This window comes from Dendropsophus ebraccatus, chromosome 5 (genome assembly GCF_027789765.1).
Source record: "Dendropsophus ebraccatus isolate aDenEbr1 chromosome 5, aDenEbr1.pat, whole genome shotgun sequence".
Lineage (NCBI taxonomy): Eukaryota > Metazoa > Chordata > Amphibia > Anura > Hylidae > Dendropsophus > Dendropsophus ebraccatus.
Window position 1 is genome coordinate 148,879,966 of NC_091458.1, and position 16,048 is coordinate 148,896,013.

The following is a 16,048-nucleotide window of genomic DNA, read 5'->3' on the forward strand; positions in this document are numbered from 1 at the left end:
TTAAAAATAAAAGTTTTCATGCTTAAAAATAACATGATTTTAATGTCATTTAAAAAAAAAAATAAGGACCACCATCTACCAACTCCATTCTAGCCTGCTCTACATAGAACAGACTAGATCATGGACTCCAGAAGGAGGTACCTCCTTTTACCCACTCCATTCTAGAATACTCTACCTAAAATAGGCTAGATTGCAGACTCCGGGAGGAGGACCTCCTTTTACCCACTCCATTCTAGCCTATTCTCCTAGAAGAGGCTAGAATACGGACTCCACAGGGAGGACCTCCTTTTACCCACTCCATTCTAGTCTCAACCATCTGCGCAGTCGCAACGCCGTGCTGTGGGAGGAGCAGGACGCATGACGTGTATGACGCAGCAGGACGTTGGGGCTGTCAGTCTTCCTCACAGCACGCAATATCGACAACGTGCTGAGGGGAGGGTTGTTTGGCCAGAAAGCCGCGGATTGGCTAGGACGGATTGGCGCGCCGCCGGGCGAAACTTGTGATTGGTGACTGGAGAAGAGCCGTGGCTTTGATTGGTTAGGAGTTCTTAGCGCGCCAACAGGCCTTCTGAAGCGTCTATGCAGCAGACGGAGAAGTGCAGTCCAATATGTGGAACAATCACGGTGAGTGTGTGAGGAGCCGGGCGGCCCTCATAGTCGGGGCGGTAACGCTTCATCATGGGGTGTTCACGTTAATATTCGCATGTTTCCTATAGTTATCACCCTACTACAAGACGTGTCACTGAATGGACATCTTTCTGTCTCTATGCAGGTGGCTTTGATGGCGGCTATGGCGGCTCCGGGATGGGAGGTGGAGGAGGATACATGCAGTCACCCGGGGGATTCGGATCTCCAGCCGCCACTCAGGGCGAGAAGAAGTCTGTAGGTGTTCTAGGGTATTGGCTCCCCTCATAGTAATAGGTGGTGTGAGCTGTGACAGGATCCCATGCTATGCAGTAGGGTATTGGCTCCCCTCATAGTAATACGCGGTATGAGCTGTGACAGGATCCCATGCTATGCAGTAGGCTATTGGCTTCCCTCATAGTAATACGTGGTGTGAGCTGTGACAGGATCCTATGCTGTGCAGTTGTGTCTGTAGGGTATTGGCAGGTGTAAGACCTGCCACTGGTCTATGTTGCCTATAACAACCAATCACAGCTCAGCTTTGATTGCTCTGGTAAAATTAAAGCTGCGCTCTGATTGGTTGTGATCAGCAGATGGAATAGATCCTGTCTCACACCCAGTATATTGTATTTCAAGTGTTTTGTCCTGAATATTTTGTTACAATTAGTATGTTGACCTGTCACCCTTAGGCCTCGTTCACATGTCCGTGGCTTCGGACCCGCAATTGTGGACTGCACTAGGGTCGTGTACAGTTCACATGGATGTGTTATGTGGCCGTAACCTAAAAAGAACCTTGGATGTGCCACAGATTACTATCTATGTGAGCTCTGTGCATTGCAGACAACAATGGAGGCACATCTATGGTTCAGTCAGTGGTTCGGCGTCCAGTTTTAGGCTGCATTCTGATGTGTGAATGAGGCCTTATGGTTGCTATGGGCAGCTAAGCCACTTTTACTATTACAGTCTTTGTATATCTCCACCATTGTGTGCTCTTTTATGGTGTGTTCACACGTACAGGATATGCAGAAGATTTGCTTTGGATCTAATCTGAGCCATCAAATCTACTGCAGACCCTGTATGTGTGAACGCACACACACACACACACCGGATCTGCAGCTGATTTCACGGTGCGATTTGCGGTCAAATCCGCTGCAGATCCAGTGTCAGTTCATCCCTTTGAGAATACATACTTGCAGTGGGATTGACATCCTGCTCCGAGTATGTGTGTTAACCCACTTGCAGGCCAGAGCATATATCACCTGCTCCCCACTCCGGCTTGCTTCGGGGGTTCTCTGCTGGACGTCAGCACACTGATTGGCTGAGCGGGACGAGTAGATGTCGGGATCCCCCGGGGAGCAGGTGATGTATGCTCCGGCGGGCAGGTTAAAGTGACTGTACCACCAGGCCCAGGCTGAAGCACTGTAGGTGAGCCGACCCACTCATAGTGGGAGGAAACCCTAGCCCCTCTAGGATAGGGTTTCATTGATTCTAATGGAGTCACGTCACGGAGGAGCTGGGGTTTCTTCCGACTAAGGGTGGGTCGGCCCACCTCCTGTGCTTCAACCTGGGCCTGGTGGTACAGTCACCTTAACGTACATATTGGCCATGTCAATCCCGCTGTGAGTATGTACTGTCATAGGGATGAACTGACACTCCAGAGGAGTTTCCAGGATGTTTTTACTTTTTGTGAGAGTCTACTGCCTTCTCAGTAATGCCTAATGAGGTTTCTGGTGGTTATGGCAAAGTAAACATGCTAACAGGTTCCTTTTAAATGTTAAAGGGGTCCTCCAGAACGATTAGTCCGATGTAATATGGTTGTAATTAGACTCGAGCAAACTTCAAGCAGGTCTGTTTTTTTTATTATACTCAAAATGATATAAATCGATACTGATTGATGCTTTTCTCTTACGTGATTATATAAGCTCTATTTTATCAATTTTTTTTTTTTCCAGAGGTCAAGGGCGCAGCAAATAGTGCCGTGTACAGTGTCACAGCTGCTTTCTGCTTCCCAAAGTGATGAGTTGTTTAGGATTGGAGAAGTTGAGCTTTCTCAGGTACGTTCTTCTGTTAGGCCCTATTTTTATTGGAGTCTAGGAGTGACTACCATTCAAATTAATTTCACTTACATTCTAGGTTGATATTTTATTTTTTTTGTCACGGAACCAATAGCGTGGTCTGTTTGTGAACAGGTAAAAATTAGAGATGAGCGAATTGGGTTCGAGTCCATCCGAACCCGAGCGTTCGGTATTTGATTAGCCGGGGCTGCTGAACTTGGATAAAGCTCTAAGGTTGTCTGGAAAACATGAATACAGCCAATGACTATATCCATGTTTCCCACATAGCCTTAGGGCTTTACCCAACTTCAGCAGCCACCGCTAATCAAATGCCGAAAGTTCGGGTTCGGATGGACTCGAGGTTCGCTCATCTCTAGTAAAAATAGTTTCTTTTGTGAAAGCAGGTGGTGAATGATCACTATTTTTAAGATATTAATCAATTCTGGCCGTTAGTCTATACTGTGTGCACTGCCAGCCAAGCCTGCTCCCACTACTCCCCTCATCTACAACTCCCCTAATCTACTATATGTCTACTACACCCCTCACCGTATCATTATGACGTGCTAACTGAAACAAATCTGCTTTTTTTTTTTTTTTTTTAAGGTCACAATTGTTGGCATAGTAAGACATGCAGAAAAGGCTCCAACAAACATTTTATATAAAGTCGACGACATGACGGCAGCACCGATGGACATTCGTCAGTGGGTGGACACAGATGTAAGTTTTTTGTTTTGGTTTTTTTTGTATCCTTTCTAGGGCTGGGCGGTATACCGTCAAAATACCGATACCGTCTCTGGCGTCGGTTAACCGACCTCAACTCTGCCAGGACGGTATCTGCGGTATTTCTCCCCTCCCTCCTCCTCCTCACCGGCGGCCGCATGCTCTGCGCCCCTCTGTTAATCTTCCTGAGGAGGAAGACTGGAGATGTGACAGGCTGCGCACAGCCGTGCTGTGTGCTCAGTGCTGTTTCTGCTTCCGGGCGGCTCTGGAAGCTGCACGGTGTGCCCTGCCTCCCCTCTCCCGTACATAAAGTGGCTGCTCGGGTCAGGTATGGGTCAGCACATCCTCCCCCCACCGGGCACCGCACTCTGTCCCGCACAGGAATCCTCCTCGCCTCATCTTTTGGCAGTGGTGAAGCAGCCGTGTGTGACGAGCTGCCCGGGACGCTGCCGGCAGATATATGTGCTACAGCACTGAGGGACGGGGGCAGAGGAATCCTTCCTGTGCGGGAGAGAGAGGCCGGGGGAGCATGGAGGTGCTGACCTATAGCTGACCCCAACTGTATGTGCGGGAGAGGGGGGGGATCCAGAACAGCATGTGACAGTGACTGGGGGCAGATATTAGATAGAAAGGTATAGATAGGAGATAGATAGATAGGAGATAGATAGATATATCTATCTATATACTGTCTACCTATCTATCTATCTACTATCTATTTATCCCCTATCTATCTAGTAAGTAGATAGCCCACGGCACTCAAAGGGTTAATGGTGCGTAATGTACTGTAGATTTATTCAAAAAAACATAGTGCAGCACATCGTTTTTTTTTTTTTAATAAATCTGTGTTTTGCACCGTTAACCCTTTGAGTGCAGTGGGCTATCTATTTACTATTTGAATACGGTCAAGAGTCAAGGCCTAGGTCCGCTGGCACCAACTCTTTTTTTGTATCTATCTCCTATCTATCTCTATCTATCTATCTATCGATCTATCTCCTATCTATCCATCTCCTATCTGTATGTGTGTATATATTATATAAATATATACACACACACACTGGGGTAGATTTCTCAAACATGGTGTAAAGTGAAACTGGCTCAGTTGCCCCTAGCAACCAATCAGATTCCACCTTTCATTCCTCACAGACTCTTTGAAAAATGAAAGGTGGAGTCTGATTGGTTGCTAGGGGCAACTGACCCAGTTTCACTTTACACCATGTTTGATAAATCTCCCCCACAGTATATAGATAGATATAGCAAAAAATGTAGGCAGCACAATAAACGAACTGTGGGTGGCAGCAGATGAATCCCAGACCTTGGATCAAGTAAATGATAAGGCCAGCGATACGATTTTACCTACCTGCACCGTACCTATATGAATACACATATATATAGGCCTCTTGCTCAGAAGCTCCAGCACATTAGAGAGTCCCTGATAGGGTTAACTTATAGTTGGACCATTTCTTACCTTGGAAAACTTCTGATATGACACTAGAAAGAATGTTTTGTCTCAAGAACTATTTCCCTCAGAGACATGTTTATCAGCGTTCAAGGCCGTTCTCAGAGGAAAGTTGCCTGTTACAGTGGGAATAATGTGAAAGTATCATTGCACAGAATGTATTGTTCTAACCTTTTTGAATAATAATAATGAATACTAATATAGATGCCATTGCGCATGACTGAATATCTAAATCACTAGCACCGCCTCATCTATGCCTTATTAGCATTTGTTACCACCCTATATTTTATCTGTCTATAAAATGTGATGACCATAATAAAACTTGGGCCATTTTCTCCAGGCTTATAATCATGATACATTGTCTTATCTGTGTCCATGACGTATAAGTAGCGAGCTGGTAATACTGCAGGATTCCAACTCTAGATATAATTTAAAAACCATCCTTTACCTGGGTTTTTGGCTTCTCTCCATAGAGAGAGGTCAACATATAAATTTAACCTTATCATAGTAAAAATATTCTGATGGTAATACAAACGTGAAAACATGGATTTATTCCATATAACAATGTGCAGCAAACTTCACAAGTAATATACAACGTTTTGGCATCTCCTACACCATTTTCAAGTGGCACTTGAAAATGGTGTAGGAGATGCCAAAACGTTGTGTACTACTTGTGAAGTTTGCTGCACATTGTTATATGGAATAAATCCACGTTTGTATTACCATCGGAAAATGGGGTTTTCAAAAGGGGTGTGGCTTTTAAAAGGGGCGTGTCATAATTATCGTTCAATTTATCGTTACCGCGGCTGCATGTACGATAAACCGCGATATTGATTTAAGCCATTATCGCCCAGCCCTAATCCTTTCCCTTAATTTGTTTAGCATTTTTATGATGATGATAAATTTTTCTCTTTGCCTTGTGACTGTGTTAACTAGGAATCTCATAATAACCACCTAGTCATGGATGTGCTGTTTGGTTGACTTAATGGTGATAAGTTATGTTGTATTTTCAGGAAGCAAGTCAAGAAAATGTTGTGGTACCACCAGGAAGTTATGTGAAAGTGTCCGGTCATCTTCGTTCATTCCAGGTAGAGTAGTCCTATCCCAGTGGTAGATTTTATGAAAAAAGCTAATTTGTCGATACGGTCTCATTCCTGAACAGTGTAGAAATGCACCAGCTCTATGACGGGGACCTGGGACATCTGTCCAATCTACATTTTCTCCATGTATTAGTTATTGGGTGAGGATACCAGCCCACCCACTGCTCCTAATGGTTTGTTTACACTGACAAACTGTTGAAGCCAAAGCTAGGGATGGATTTGAAAAGGAGAAATCTCAGTCTTTCCTTTATGCCCTGTTCTGTTTAGTCTGTTTTTCGCTTTGACTTCAATAATCTGACAGATAAATCTGTATGTAAATTAGTGATGTCACGATACCAGAATTTTGAGTTCGATACCGATACTAACTTTTTTATTTCGATACTCAATACCAGTTCGATACTTAGTAAAGTATAAAAAAACAAAACAAAATACAGTGGTAGAAATATAATACCCCTGCACTATTACAGTGATACCAATTTTTGGACTATTTTTATTTTATTGTGTTAAAAATAAAGTTAGTGATATCTGTCTTAAGACGGCTCTGCTGCATCAGCTATCACTAAGACGGCTCTGCTGCATCAGCTATCACTAAGACGGCTCTGCTGCATCAGCTATCACTAAGACGGCTCTGCTGCATCAGCTATCACTAAGACGGCTCTGCTGCATCAGCTATCACTAAGACGGCTCTGCTGCATCAGCTATCACTAAGACGGCTCTGCTGCATCAGCTATCACTAAGACGGCTCTGCTGCATCAGCTATCACTAAGACGGCTCTGCTGCATCAGCTACCACTAAGACGGCTCTGCTGCATCTAGTGATGTCACGATACCAGAATTTTGAGTTCGATACCAATACTTGATTTTTTAGTTCGATACTCAATACCAGTTCGATACCTCGAAAAAAAATACAACCCCCCCCCCTTATAAGATCAGCACCCTCCTCTCCTGACATCCTCTGTGCTGCTGTGACCTCCCCATAGATCAGCACACTCCTCTCCTGACATCCTCTGTGCTGTTGTGACGTCCCCTATAGATCAGCACACTCCTCTCCTGACATCCTCTGTGCTGCTGTGACCTCCCCATAGATCAGCACACTCCTCTCCTGACATCCTCTGTGCTGCTGTGACCTCCTCTATAGATCAGCACACTCCTTTCCTGACATCCTCTGTGCTGCTGTGACCTCCCCTATAGATCACCACCCTCCTCTCCTGACATCCTCTGTGCTGCTGGGACGCTGTGACCTCCCCTATAAGATCAGACCCCTCCTCTCCTGACATCCTCTGTGCTGCTGTGACCTCCTCTATCGATCAGCACACTCCTCTCCTGACATCCTCTGTGCTGCTGTGACCTCCCCTATCGATCAGCACACTCCTCTCCTGACATCCTCTGTGCTGCTGTGACCTCCCCTATAAGATCAGCACCCTCATCTCCTGACATCCTCTGTGCTGCTGTGACCTCCCCTATAAGATCAGCACCCTCATCTCCTGACATCCTCTGTGCTGCTGTGACCTCCCCTATAAGATCAGCACCCTCATCTCCTGACATCCTTTGTGCTGCTGTGACCTCTCCTATAAGATTAGCCCCCTCCTTTCCTGACATCCTCTGAGCTGCTGTGTCCTCCCCTATAAGATCAGCACCCTCATCTCCTGACATCCTCTGTGCTGCTGGGACCTCTCCTATAGTATCAGCACCCTCATCTCCTGACATCCTTTGTGCTGCTGTGACCTCTCCTATAAGATTAGCCCCCTCCTTTCCTGACATCCTCTGAGCTGCTGGGACCCTGCGACCTCCCCTATAAGATCAGCCCCCTCCTCTCTTGACATCCTCTGTGCTGCTGTGACCTCCCCTATAGGATCAGCCCCCTCCTCTCCTGACATCCTCTGTGCTGCTGTGACCTCCTCTATAGATCAGCACACTCCTTTCCTGACATCCTCTGTGCTGCTGTGACCTCTCATAAGATCAGCACACTCCTTCCTCTCCTGACATCCTCTGTGCTGCTGTGACCTCCCCTATAGATCACCCCCCTCCTCTCCTGACATCCTCTGTGCTGCTGTGACCTCCCCTATAAGATCAGCCCCCTCCTCTCCTGACATCCTCTGTGCTGCTGTGACCTCTCATAAGATCAGCACACTCCTTCCTCTCCTGACATCCTCTGTGCTGCTGTGACCTCCCCTATAGATCACCCCCCTCCTCTCCTGACATCCTCTGTGCTGCTGTGACCTCCCCTATAAGATCAGCCCCATGTGGTGGGGGGGGGGGCACACCAGAGGGCAGGGATGTGGGGGGGGCACACCAGAGGGCAGGGATGTGGGGGGGGGGCACACCAGAGGGCAGGGATGTGGGGGGGGGGGCACACCAGAGGGCAGGGATGTGTGGGGGGGGCACACCAGAGGGCAGGGATGTGGGGGGCACACCAGAGGGCAGGGATGTGGCTGGGGGGGGGGCATACCAGAGGGCAGGGATGTGTGGGGGGGGCACACCAGAGGGCAGGGATGTGTGGGGGGGGGCACACCAGAGGGCAGGGATGTGTGGGGGGCACACCAGAGGGCAGGGATGTGGGGGGCACACCAGAGGGCAGGGATGTGGCTGGGGGGGGGGGCACACCAGAGGGCAGGGATGTGGGGGGGGGGCACACCAGAGGGCAGGGATGTGGGGGGCACACCAGAGGGCAGGGATGTGGGGGGCACACCAGAGGGCAGGGATGTGGGGGGCACACCAGAGGGCAGGGATGTGGCTGGGGGGGGGGCACACCAGAGGGCAGGGATGTGGGGGGGGGGGGGGGGAACACCAGAGGGCAGGGATGTGGGGGGGGGACACACCAGAGGGCAGGGATGTTTGCAATGTCTGCACACATCCCCCGCTCTCACTGCGGTACCACTCAAAGCATGAGGCTTGTCAAAGCAGAGGGGAGGGGGGATTTGTAAAGGGAGTTTAAGGTGGAACAGACAGCCTGAACCTCGGCCAGCAGGAAGATTAACCTTTGATGCTGGCCAAGATTCAGGCGGTCTGTTCCACCTTAAATTAGCTCTCTTTACAAATCCCCCCTCCCCTCAGCTCCGGGAAGCTCCCAGCTGTCGGACCTCCGTTCCTCCGTGCATATTCATGTGTGCACACTCAGGCCGGTCAGGAAGCGCAGCCACCCAGAGTGTGCACACATGACTATGCATAGGAACAGCTCTGCAGATGGACGGCTGCATGACAGGGGGACAGGAGGCTGAGGTGTGACGGGCTGCAGGTCATTAGCAGCGGGGGTCTGTTACACACAGTAGCCGACCCCCACTGCTTCTGGAGAGGCTCAGGATGGGTCAGAGGCCGCTGTCAGTGTGACAGCCGCATCTGCACAGTTATATAGCCGGCACTAGCGATCGCTGTGTGCCGGCTATAACTTCTCCCTGCAGTGAGCGGAGGAAGGGGCGGGCGGAGGAGGAGGAAGTGACGCCAGGGGGCAGAGGGCAGCACACAGAGAACATGGCCGGCGCTTAGCTAGCCGCCGGCCGTGTTCTCTGCTCTATACTTTATATTAAGCTGCGTTATTAGGCAGCTTAATATAAAGTATCGATACCAGGAAATCCTGGTACCGAATCGTTTTTTGGCCCGAAATATCGATAGTAGTATCGATATTTCGGTGCATCGTGCATCCCTAGCTGCATCAGCTACCTTGACTGCCCACACAGCTGCTATCTGCACCAATCACCAAAATTGCTGAGGAAGAGGAGGTCACACAGGATCGCACACAGACTATAGCCAGAGCAAGTAAGACCCCCCCCCCCCCCCCCCCCCCCTTGTCACCCCCCACATCACTGATGTCTGCTCCTCACAGCCCCGTCCCCTCCCCCACCTGCCAGCCGGCTCTATCCTCACATGGGCTGCACATCCACCCGCCTCCTCCATCCTCCTCTCCGGAACCTCCTGCTCTCAGTCTTCTCTCCCCACCCACCCAGACCTCTGTGCTGCTCCGGCTCCGCTGCATAAATCATTTCCCTGATAAGAGTCTGGCCGAGCCGGACTCTATTATCAGAGAGACACCGTCAGCGGGGGTCTGCTACACACAGTAGCCGACCCCTGCTGCATACGGAGTGGTTAGATGCCGCTGTCAGTGTGACAGCCGCATCTACACAGTAAGTGCCGGCTATTTGAAAATGGCGCCGCTGGGAGCTGAGGGAGAGCCGCGCAGCGGAGGTGACTGCAGGGGGCAGGGAGAGGCATACAGAGAACACGGCCGGCGCTCAGATAGCCGCCGGCCGTGTTCTCTGCACTGTACTTTATGCACTGCACTATTATGCAGCATAACATGAAGTATCGATACCAGGAAATCCTGGTATTGAATCGTTTTTTTGCCCGAAATATCGATAGTAGTATCGATATTTTGGTGCATCGTGCATCCCTAGTGTAAATACACCATTACACAGAGGTGGTAAGGAACCTAAACAACCAGCTGTAAGTATAACAGATACATTAGAGGGACCTAGCAGGGAGACGGAGATAAAAAGGTAAATGAACCAATTGCAAAGCTTCTTAAAGGGAAACTCCAGGTAGAGGTTAAAAAAATGAAACTCCTGCAGAAGCATATAGCGTTAAAGAGTCACTGTCGTATTTTTTTTTTTTTGCAGAAATCAATAGTCCAGGCGATTTTAAGAAACTTTGTAATTGGGTTTATTAGCCAAATCTGCCATTATCTGCATGTAAAAAGCCTTTTCCCAGGTCCCCCCCTCCTTCCTCTTTTTCATCCACTCCAAAAAATCTGAAAATTGTGACTTGTTGCAGGAGACGTACCCTGTCTGTTCTAGGGAGAGGGGAGGGGGGAGGAGGAAGGAGGGAGTTAGCTGACAGCAGAAAGCAGATATCAGAGGATTACAGGCACGGAGCTGGGTGACAGCTGTAATCCGAGCTCAGACAGGTCACTGGTGATGGTCAGAACAGATAACGGGTGAGGGATTTGTAGATTAACTCTTTGTTGTCCTGTTTTGGTCTTTTCTTTAGCTCTCTCCATAGGAGAACAATGAAGACAGGGGGGAGAGCTTCAAACTGCTTTTTAATGATAAAAATGCATTTTTCGGATAATAAACCCAATTACAAAGTTTCTTAAAATCGCATGGACTATTGATTTCTGCAAAAAAAAAATTCACGACAGTGACACTTTAATTACCTGTCTATCCCAGTTTTGAAACTATCAAAAATCCATGTGTTTGGTGTTTTTTTGTTCTGTATTGTTTCTGTCCTTCCTGCTTGAGCAGTTCCCAGAATGCAATGCTTTCTCTCAGCTGATCATCACAGTCCCCCCACCACCACCACCCATCACAATCAGTAAAATCAGTGCAGCAGCTGCTTCTGGCTGGACAGAGATGGTGGTTTACTCAGGGGATTGGGGGATCCAGCTGCGCCTCCTAGGACATCCTGCCCTGCCCCCTGTCTGCATCATCAGTCTGTCCTCAGCAAACACATACAATGTGAGACAGAAGCATGGAATATTTGTCTCCTAAGGGGGGAGAGCAGTGGGAGCAGGAGACAATGTGAATTGGCACAGAGGGCATTTTTTTTTTTCACTTTTTTTTTTTCACTTATCAGCTACCAGTGTGGCAGAACCGTACAGATACGGTAATACATTGTATAGACACATCTATATAACTTTTAATGCGCTTTAAATAGAAAACACGTTTTTCTTATCCGGAGTTCCACTTTAACTTTTACTGACCTTTTTCACAAATAATTGTGATTTGGATACTCCTTTAGGGTGCGTTCACACCTACAGGATCTGCAGCAGATCTGATGCTGTGTTCAGTTATTTAAATGAAATCTGCTGCAGAAAATCAGCTGCAGATCCTGTAGGTGTGAACGCACCATTAGGGTGCGTTCATATGTACAGTATCTTCAGCAGATTTAATGGGGCAGAATAGATTCAAAGCAAATCAGCAACTTAAAATCTGCTGCAAATCCTGTACGTGTTAAAGCACCCTTAAGCTATGCTTGGTTGCTGAATCCCTGCCTACTTTCTAGTATGCTCCAACCCAAACTAGCCAGGTATGACGTGTAGAAAAATGCTTTATGGTGCTGTATGCAAGAGTCAAGCAGAAATTGGGCAAGTAAGAAGGCATTTTGGCTATTTGGGAAAGCCTTTGCCTCCACAATTAAGAAATAGCTTTTATTCCCCTGTGCAAAGTGGCACAAATGGATAAATGAAAGGTGTCTCCTTAACCTAACAGAATCTTTCTTTTTTTTTGCAGAATAAGAAAAGTGTTGTTGCGTTTAAGATTGCACCTATTGAAGACATGAACGAATTTGTTTCTCACATGTTGGAAGTTGTTCAGGCTCACATGAGTCTTAATGTCCAGACTCCTGTAAGTTCATCATTGGCGTATTACTTTCTGTTCTTTTGTTACAAAATTGACTTGGTCTGTGCATTATTGAAAATAACATTTATTTCTATCCCAAGTGAAACTAGTAAAATAGATCTAACAAGAATTTAACATACCCGGGTTAATCATTCTTTAGTGGTTACTGGTGTTTAATTTCTCTGTTTTAAGTCTGATTCCCTACATAGGTGTTAATGACTTAATTTGCCAAAAATGACTGCTTATTAGAGTTGAGCAAACTTTGAGTACGCTCAGGTTTGTCCGAACCTGGGCATGGGGCATTTGATTAGTACTTTAAAAAAAAATTATTTATTTTTATTTTATTTGCATAGCGCACACAGGTGAAGCGCTGCAGAATCTATCTGTATGTTTTTGGGTGTGGGAGGAAACCGGAGTACCTGGAGGAAACCCACGCAAACATGGAGAGAACATACAAACTCTTTGCAGATGTTGCCCTTGGTGGGGATTTGAACCCAGGACTCCAGCGCTGCAAGTGCTAACCACTGAGCCAGTGCTACAGTGCTTATCTATTTATGGGATTTAAATTTGTTTTAATGTGAAGTTTTGAGGGTATACTGTATACCTGTTGTATACAATGAGTTGTCAATAAGTTTACTGAAGTCTTCTGATGAATTCATCCCTATTATCTACACCATTTTTAATGTAGTCTGGAGGTGGAGGAAATTCTACAGTACTCAGTACACCTGGACGAATGGGAAATACTGGAGGAAGCTTCACAGGTGGAAATGATATGCAGACAAATGGGCTAACACCACATCAAAGTCAGGTAATAAAAACTAAACAAATGTTTTCCAGAAGCTGGTAAAAGGTGTAGCCACAGTCTGAGGCCCCCTTTCACACGACTGTCAGTTTTTACTTCTCCTGTATGGCTGAGAGCTGTGTGGAGGGTGATCGGAATGAGGAGCAGGCTGTAGACCCCGGTACTTGTTGCGCAGGGGTTCCTCTCTGCCCAGCTCTGCTGCTTCTCTGGGGGCTCTCGCCATGGTGTCCCCTGCAGGTACATTGCTAGGGAGGTAAGAGGCTGAGGCCATGCTGGCAATGTGTGCAAATAGTATGTGGTGAAAATGCAAAAACTTTTATAATCTTGTCAAAGAGAAATGCAGCTTTTTCCTCTTATCTGGCTTCTTTTCTCCCCGCTGTAAACTTCCTTAAAAAAAAAATAAATAAATAAACTGTTCCATCTTGTGTTTGCAAGACGTCCTAGCAGCTCTGACTAATCACGTTACATTCTGTCCATACAAATCTATGGCATGGAACTTGCTTGAGTCCATGCCAAAAATAAATGTCAGGTCATCAAGGGGTTTAATTCATGCAAGAAAACGATTTGTTCTTTTCCCCCAATAGATCTTGAACCTAATTAAAAGCTGCAAAGGTAATGAAGGCATGGGCTTTGATGAACTGAAGGCAAGACTTCACGGAATGAATGTTAATGCTATTAAGTAAGTAAGATAACCTGATGACAACGCTAGGTGAAACACAGGGCCGCACAAATCAGCATTGGATTATTTAACAGATATGCCAACAAACAAGGATTTATTTATTTATTTTTTTTGTGGCTTTTTTTGTTTTGTTTTGCTGATTCTTTGGCATGCTGATTGTCAAGAGATTATTGGACTGTCTACACAGGGTGCTATCAGCCTTTTTATAAACATCCAAATGTGGCCCCTCTGTGGCACTGGTCTGTCCGCCCACCAGCCCCTTCTGATGCAACTACATACGCATATTTATATTTGCATAATGTAGTGACGTCCCCTTCTGGCCGAAGATCTTACTAATGTAGGTATTTGGATTTTTATAAATTTATACAAAAAAGTTAAAAGCCCCTGAGAAGGTACTGGACCCTGAAGTGTGTCTTGTCTCTGAGGCAACAGTGCTGGGTCTTCTATTTGCTGCCTAAGCAAGCTGAACCAACCTCTTTTGGGCCAAAATGGATCGACAGTGATTACCTGTGCCGCCTCCAGCAGAATCCTCTGAAGAATTTCTGAAATCTGAGAAGTGTGATGAAAAACACAAAGTAGCCTGAAATTCCGTTTTTGAGCTAAAGCATCCACTGCTTCAGGACTGATTTAGACTAAGGGATCTCTTCACTTTGCTGTTAAGGTAAAGGGAGCTATTTCCGAAACTCCCCATTTCCGACCCAGTGTAGAAAACATATAATGATTCAGAGACCTTTAACCTAGAATTCAGATGGCTTCTGCTGGGGAAAGTCTGATTCCACCAAGTTCACTCTGGGTGCGTTCATACATACAGGATCTGCAGCAGATTTGAAGTTACAGATTTGATTTGAATCTAATATGGGCCATCAAATCTGCTGCAGATCCTGTATGTGTGAACGCACCCTCTAGAAGTATTGCTGTGAGAGCAAGTGGATTTTCAGCCACGTAGGATCTATCCTCCAGGCATTGCAGATTGTGCCGGCGCTGCCTTGATTTCTCAGAAATGCTACTGTTGCATTTTCTCAGCAGATCTTTAAGGGTACTATTACACCAAGCAATTTTCCAACGATAAACGATCTAAACGACCGCTAAGGCAAACGACCCGAAATTGTTCGCCCAAGTACACGAAACGATCGTTATTTATGATCATTTTTGCGGTCGTTTAGTCGTCGCTATTGCGTACGTTTCAGCTGTGAATTCTTATTCCACCGAGCGATGAGAGAACGATCAAACGATAAAAATAGGTCCGGATCCTATTAAACGATCAACGATTTCTCGTTGGTCGTTTAATCGTTGCCTATTACACAAAATGATTATCGTTCAAATCCGAACGATTTAACGATTTTTTTGAACGATAATCATTCCGTGTAATACCACCCTTAGTCTGTCTTTATTTAGAAGACCTTGAAGCTTTCCAAACGGCTTTGAGCTCCTTGAAGCTTGATGGTTTTAAAAGCTCTTCTAAAACCTGCATGGTTTTGTTACATGAACCCTTTAGATTGGCCACAAAGTGATTTTAGGGTCTTACTGGTGCGTAGCCGTTTCAAAGACATGACAGTATTATAAGTGACCATGTTTTTTTTTTTATTATTTCAGAAATGCTTTGGATTTTCTCAGCAACGAAGGTCACATTTATTCAACAGTGGATGATGACCATTTTAAATCAACAGATGGTGATTAACAATATTTGGTTACAGATGGAAGGAATAAAGAATTTCTCCGGTCAGACTGCAGTATTGCTGACTTTTAGAAGCTGTCTATTCTGATGCATCCAATTTGTTAAGACTTTAGTTTTTGGGGATTTTTTTTTTCCAAACAGTGGCAGATCACAAAGAGGAAAACTTGGCCTACGGATGAAAAAAATTGCTTAAAGAAACCCTTCTACTCCAGCCAACTAAAGGGGCTTTACTGAAAATGTTTGTAAATAGTTTGTTTCAATGAAAATAAAGAATAAAAATCTTCAAAACTGTACAGATATTGTACCTTTGCCTTGTGCCTCAATGAAACTGTAGTTTTGTATGGGTGTTAGAGGTTTTCTAGGGAGAAATAGCATAACTTATCAGTCACTGGTTGCTGACATTCGGCGCCTGCACAACACAGTGAACGGAGTTTCTTTGCTCACTGTGTGGTGACCTGTAACTGCAGTTCAGCTCCTATTAACTTGAATGTGATCTGAGCTGGTCAGTGAATGTGGTCCACTACACAGTGAACAGAGACAAACTGCATTCACTGTGTAGTGCAGTCGCTGAGTGTCAGTGATGCCTGTACAGCCCTTGCCTTTTACATTG

General features: G+C 46.2%; 1 protein-coding gene across 1 annotated transcript; it reads left to right on the forward strand.

The window, feature by feature from the left end:
* Positions 1-397: 397 nt before the first annotated feature.
* Positions 398-15,579, forward strand: RPA2 (replication protein A2). Its single transcript, XM_069972617.1, has 9 exons — positions 398-624; positions 773-882; positions 2,577-2,678; positions 3,282-3,395; positions 5,868-5,942; positions 12,175-12,288; positions 12,971-13,090; positions 13,669-13,763; positions 15,357-15,579. Exons 1-9 carry the CDS (start codon positions 609-611, stop codon positions 15,439-15,441), a joined length of 831 nt encoding a protein of 276 aa, XP_069828718.1. The 5' UTR covers positions 398-608; the 3' UTR covers positions 15,442-15,579.
* Positions 15,580-16,048: the final 469 nt, after the last annotated feature.

Excerpts from the sequence above, each read along its gene's own strand:
- RPA2 (XM_069972617.1), top strand. Across the intron at positions 883-2,576 it reads CTCAGGGCGAGAAGAAGTCT|AGGTCAAGGGCGCAGCAAAT; the intron begins GTAGGTGTTCTA and ends TTTTTTTTCCAG. Across the intron at positions 2,679-3,281 it reads GAGAAGTTGAGCTTTCTCAG|GTCACAATTGTTGGCATAGT; the intron begins GTACGTTCTTCT and ends TTTTTTTTTAAG.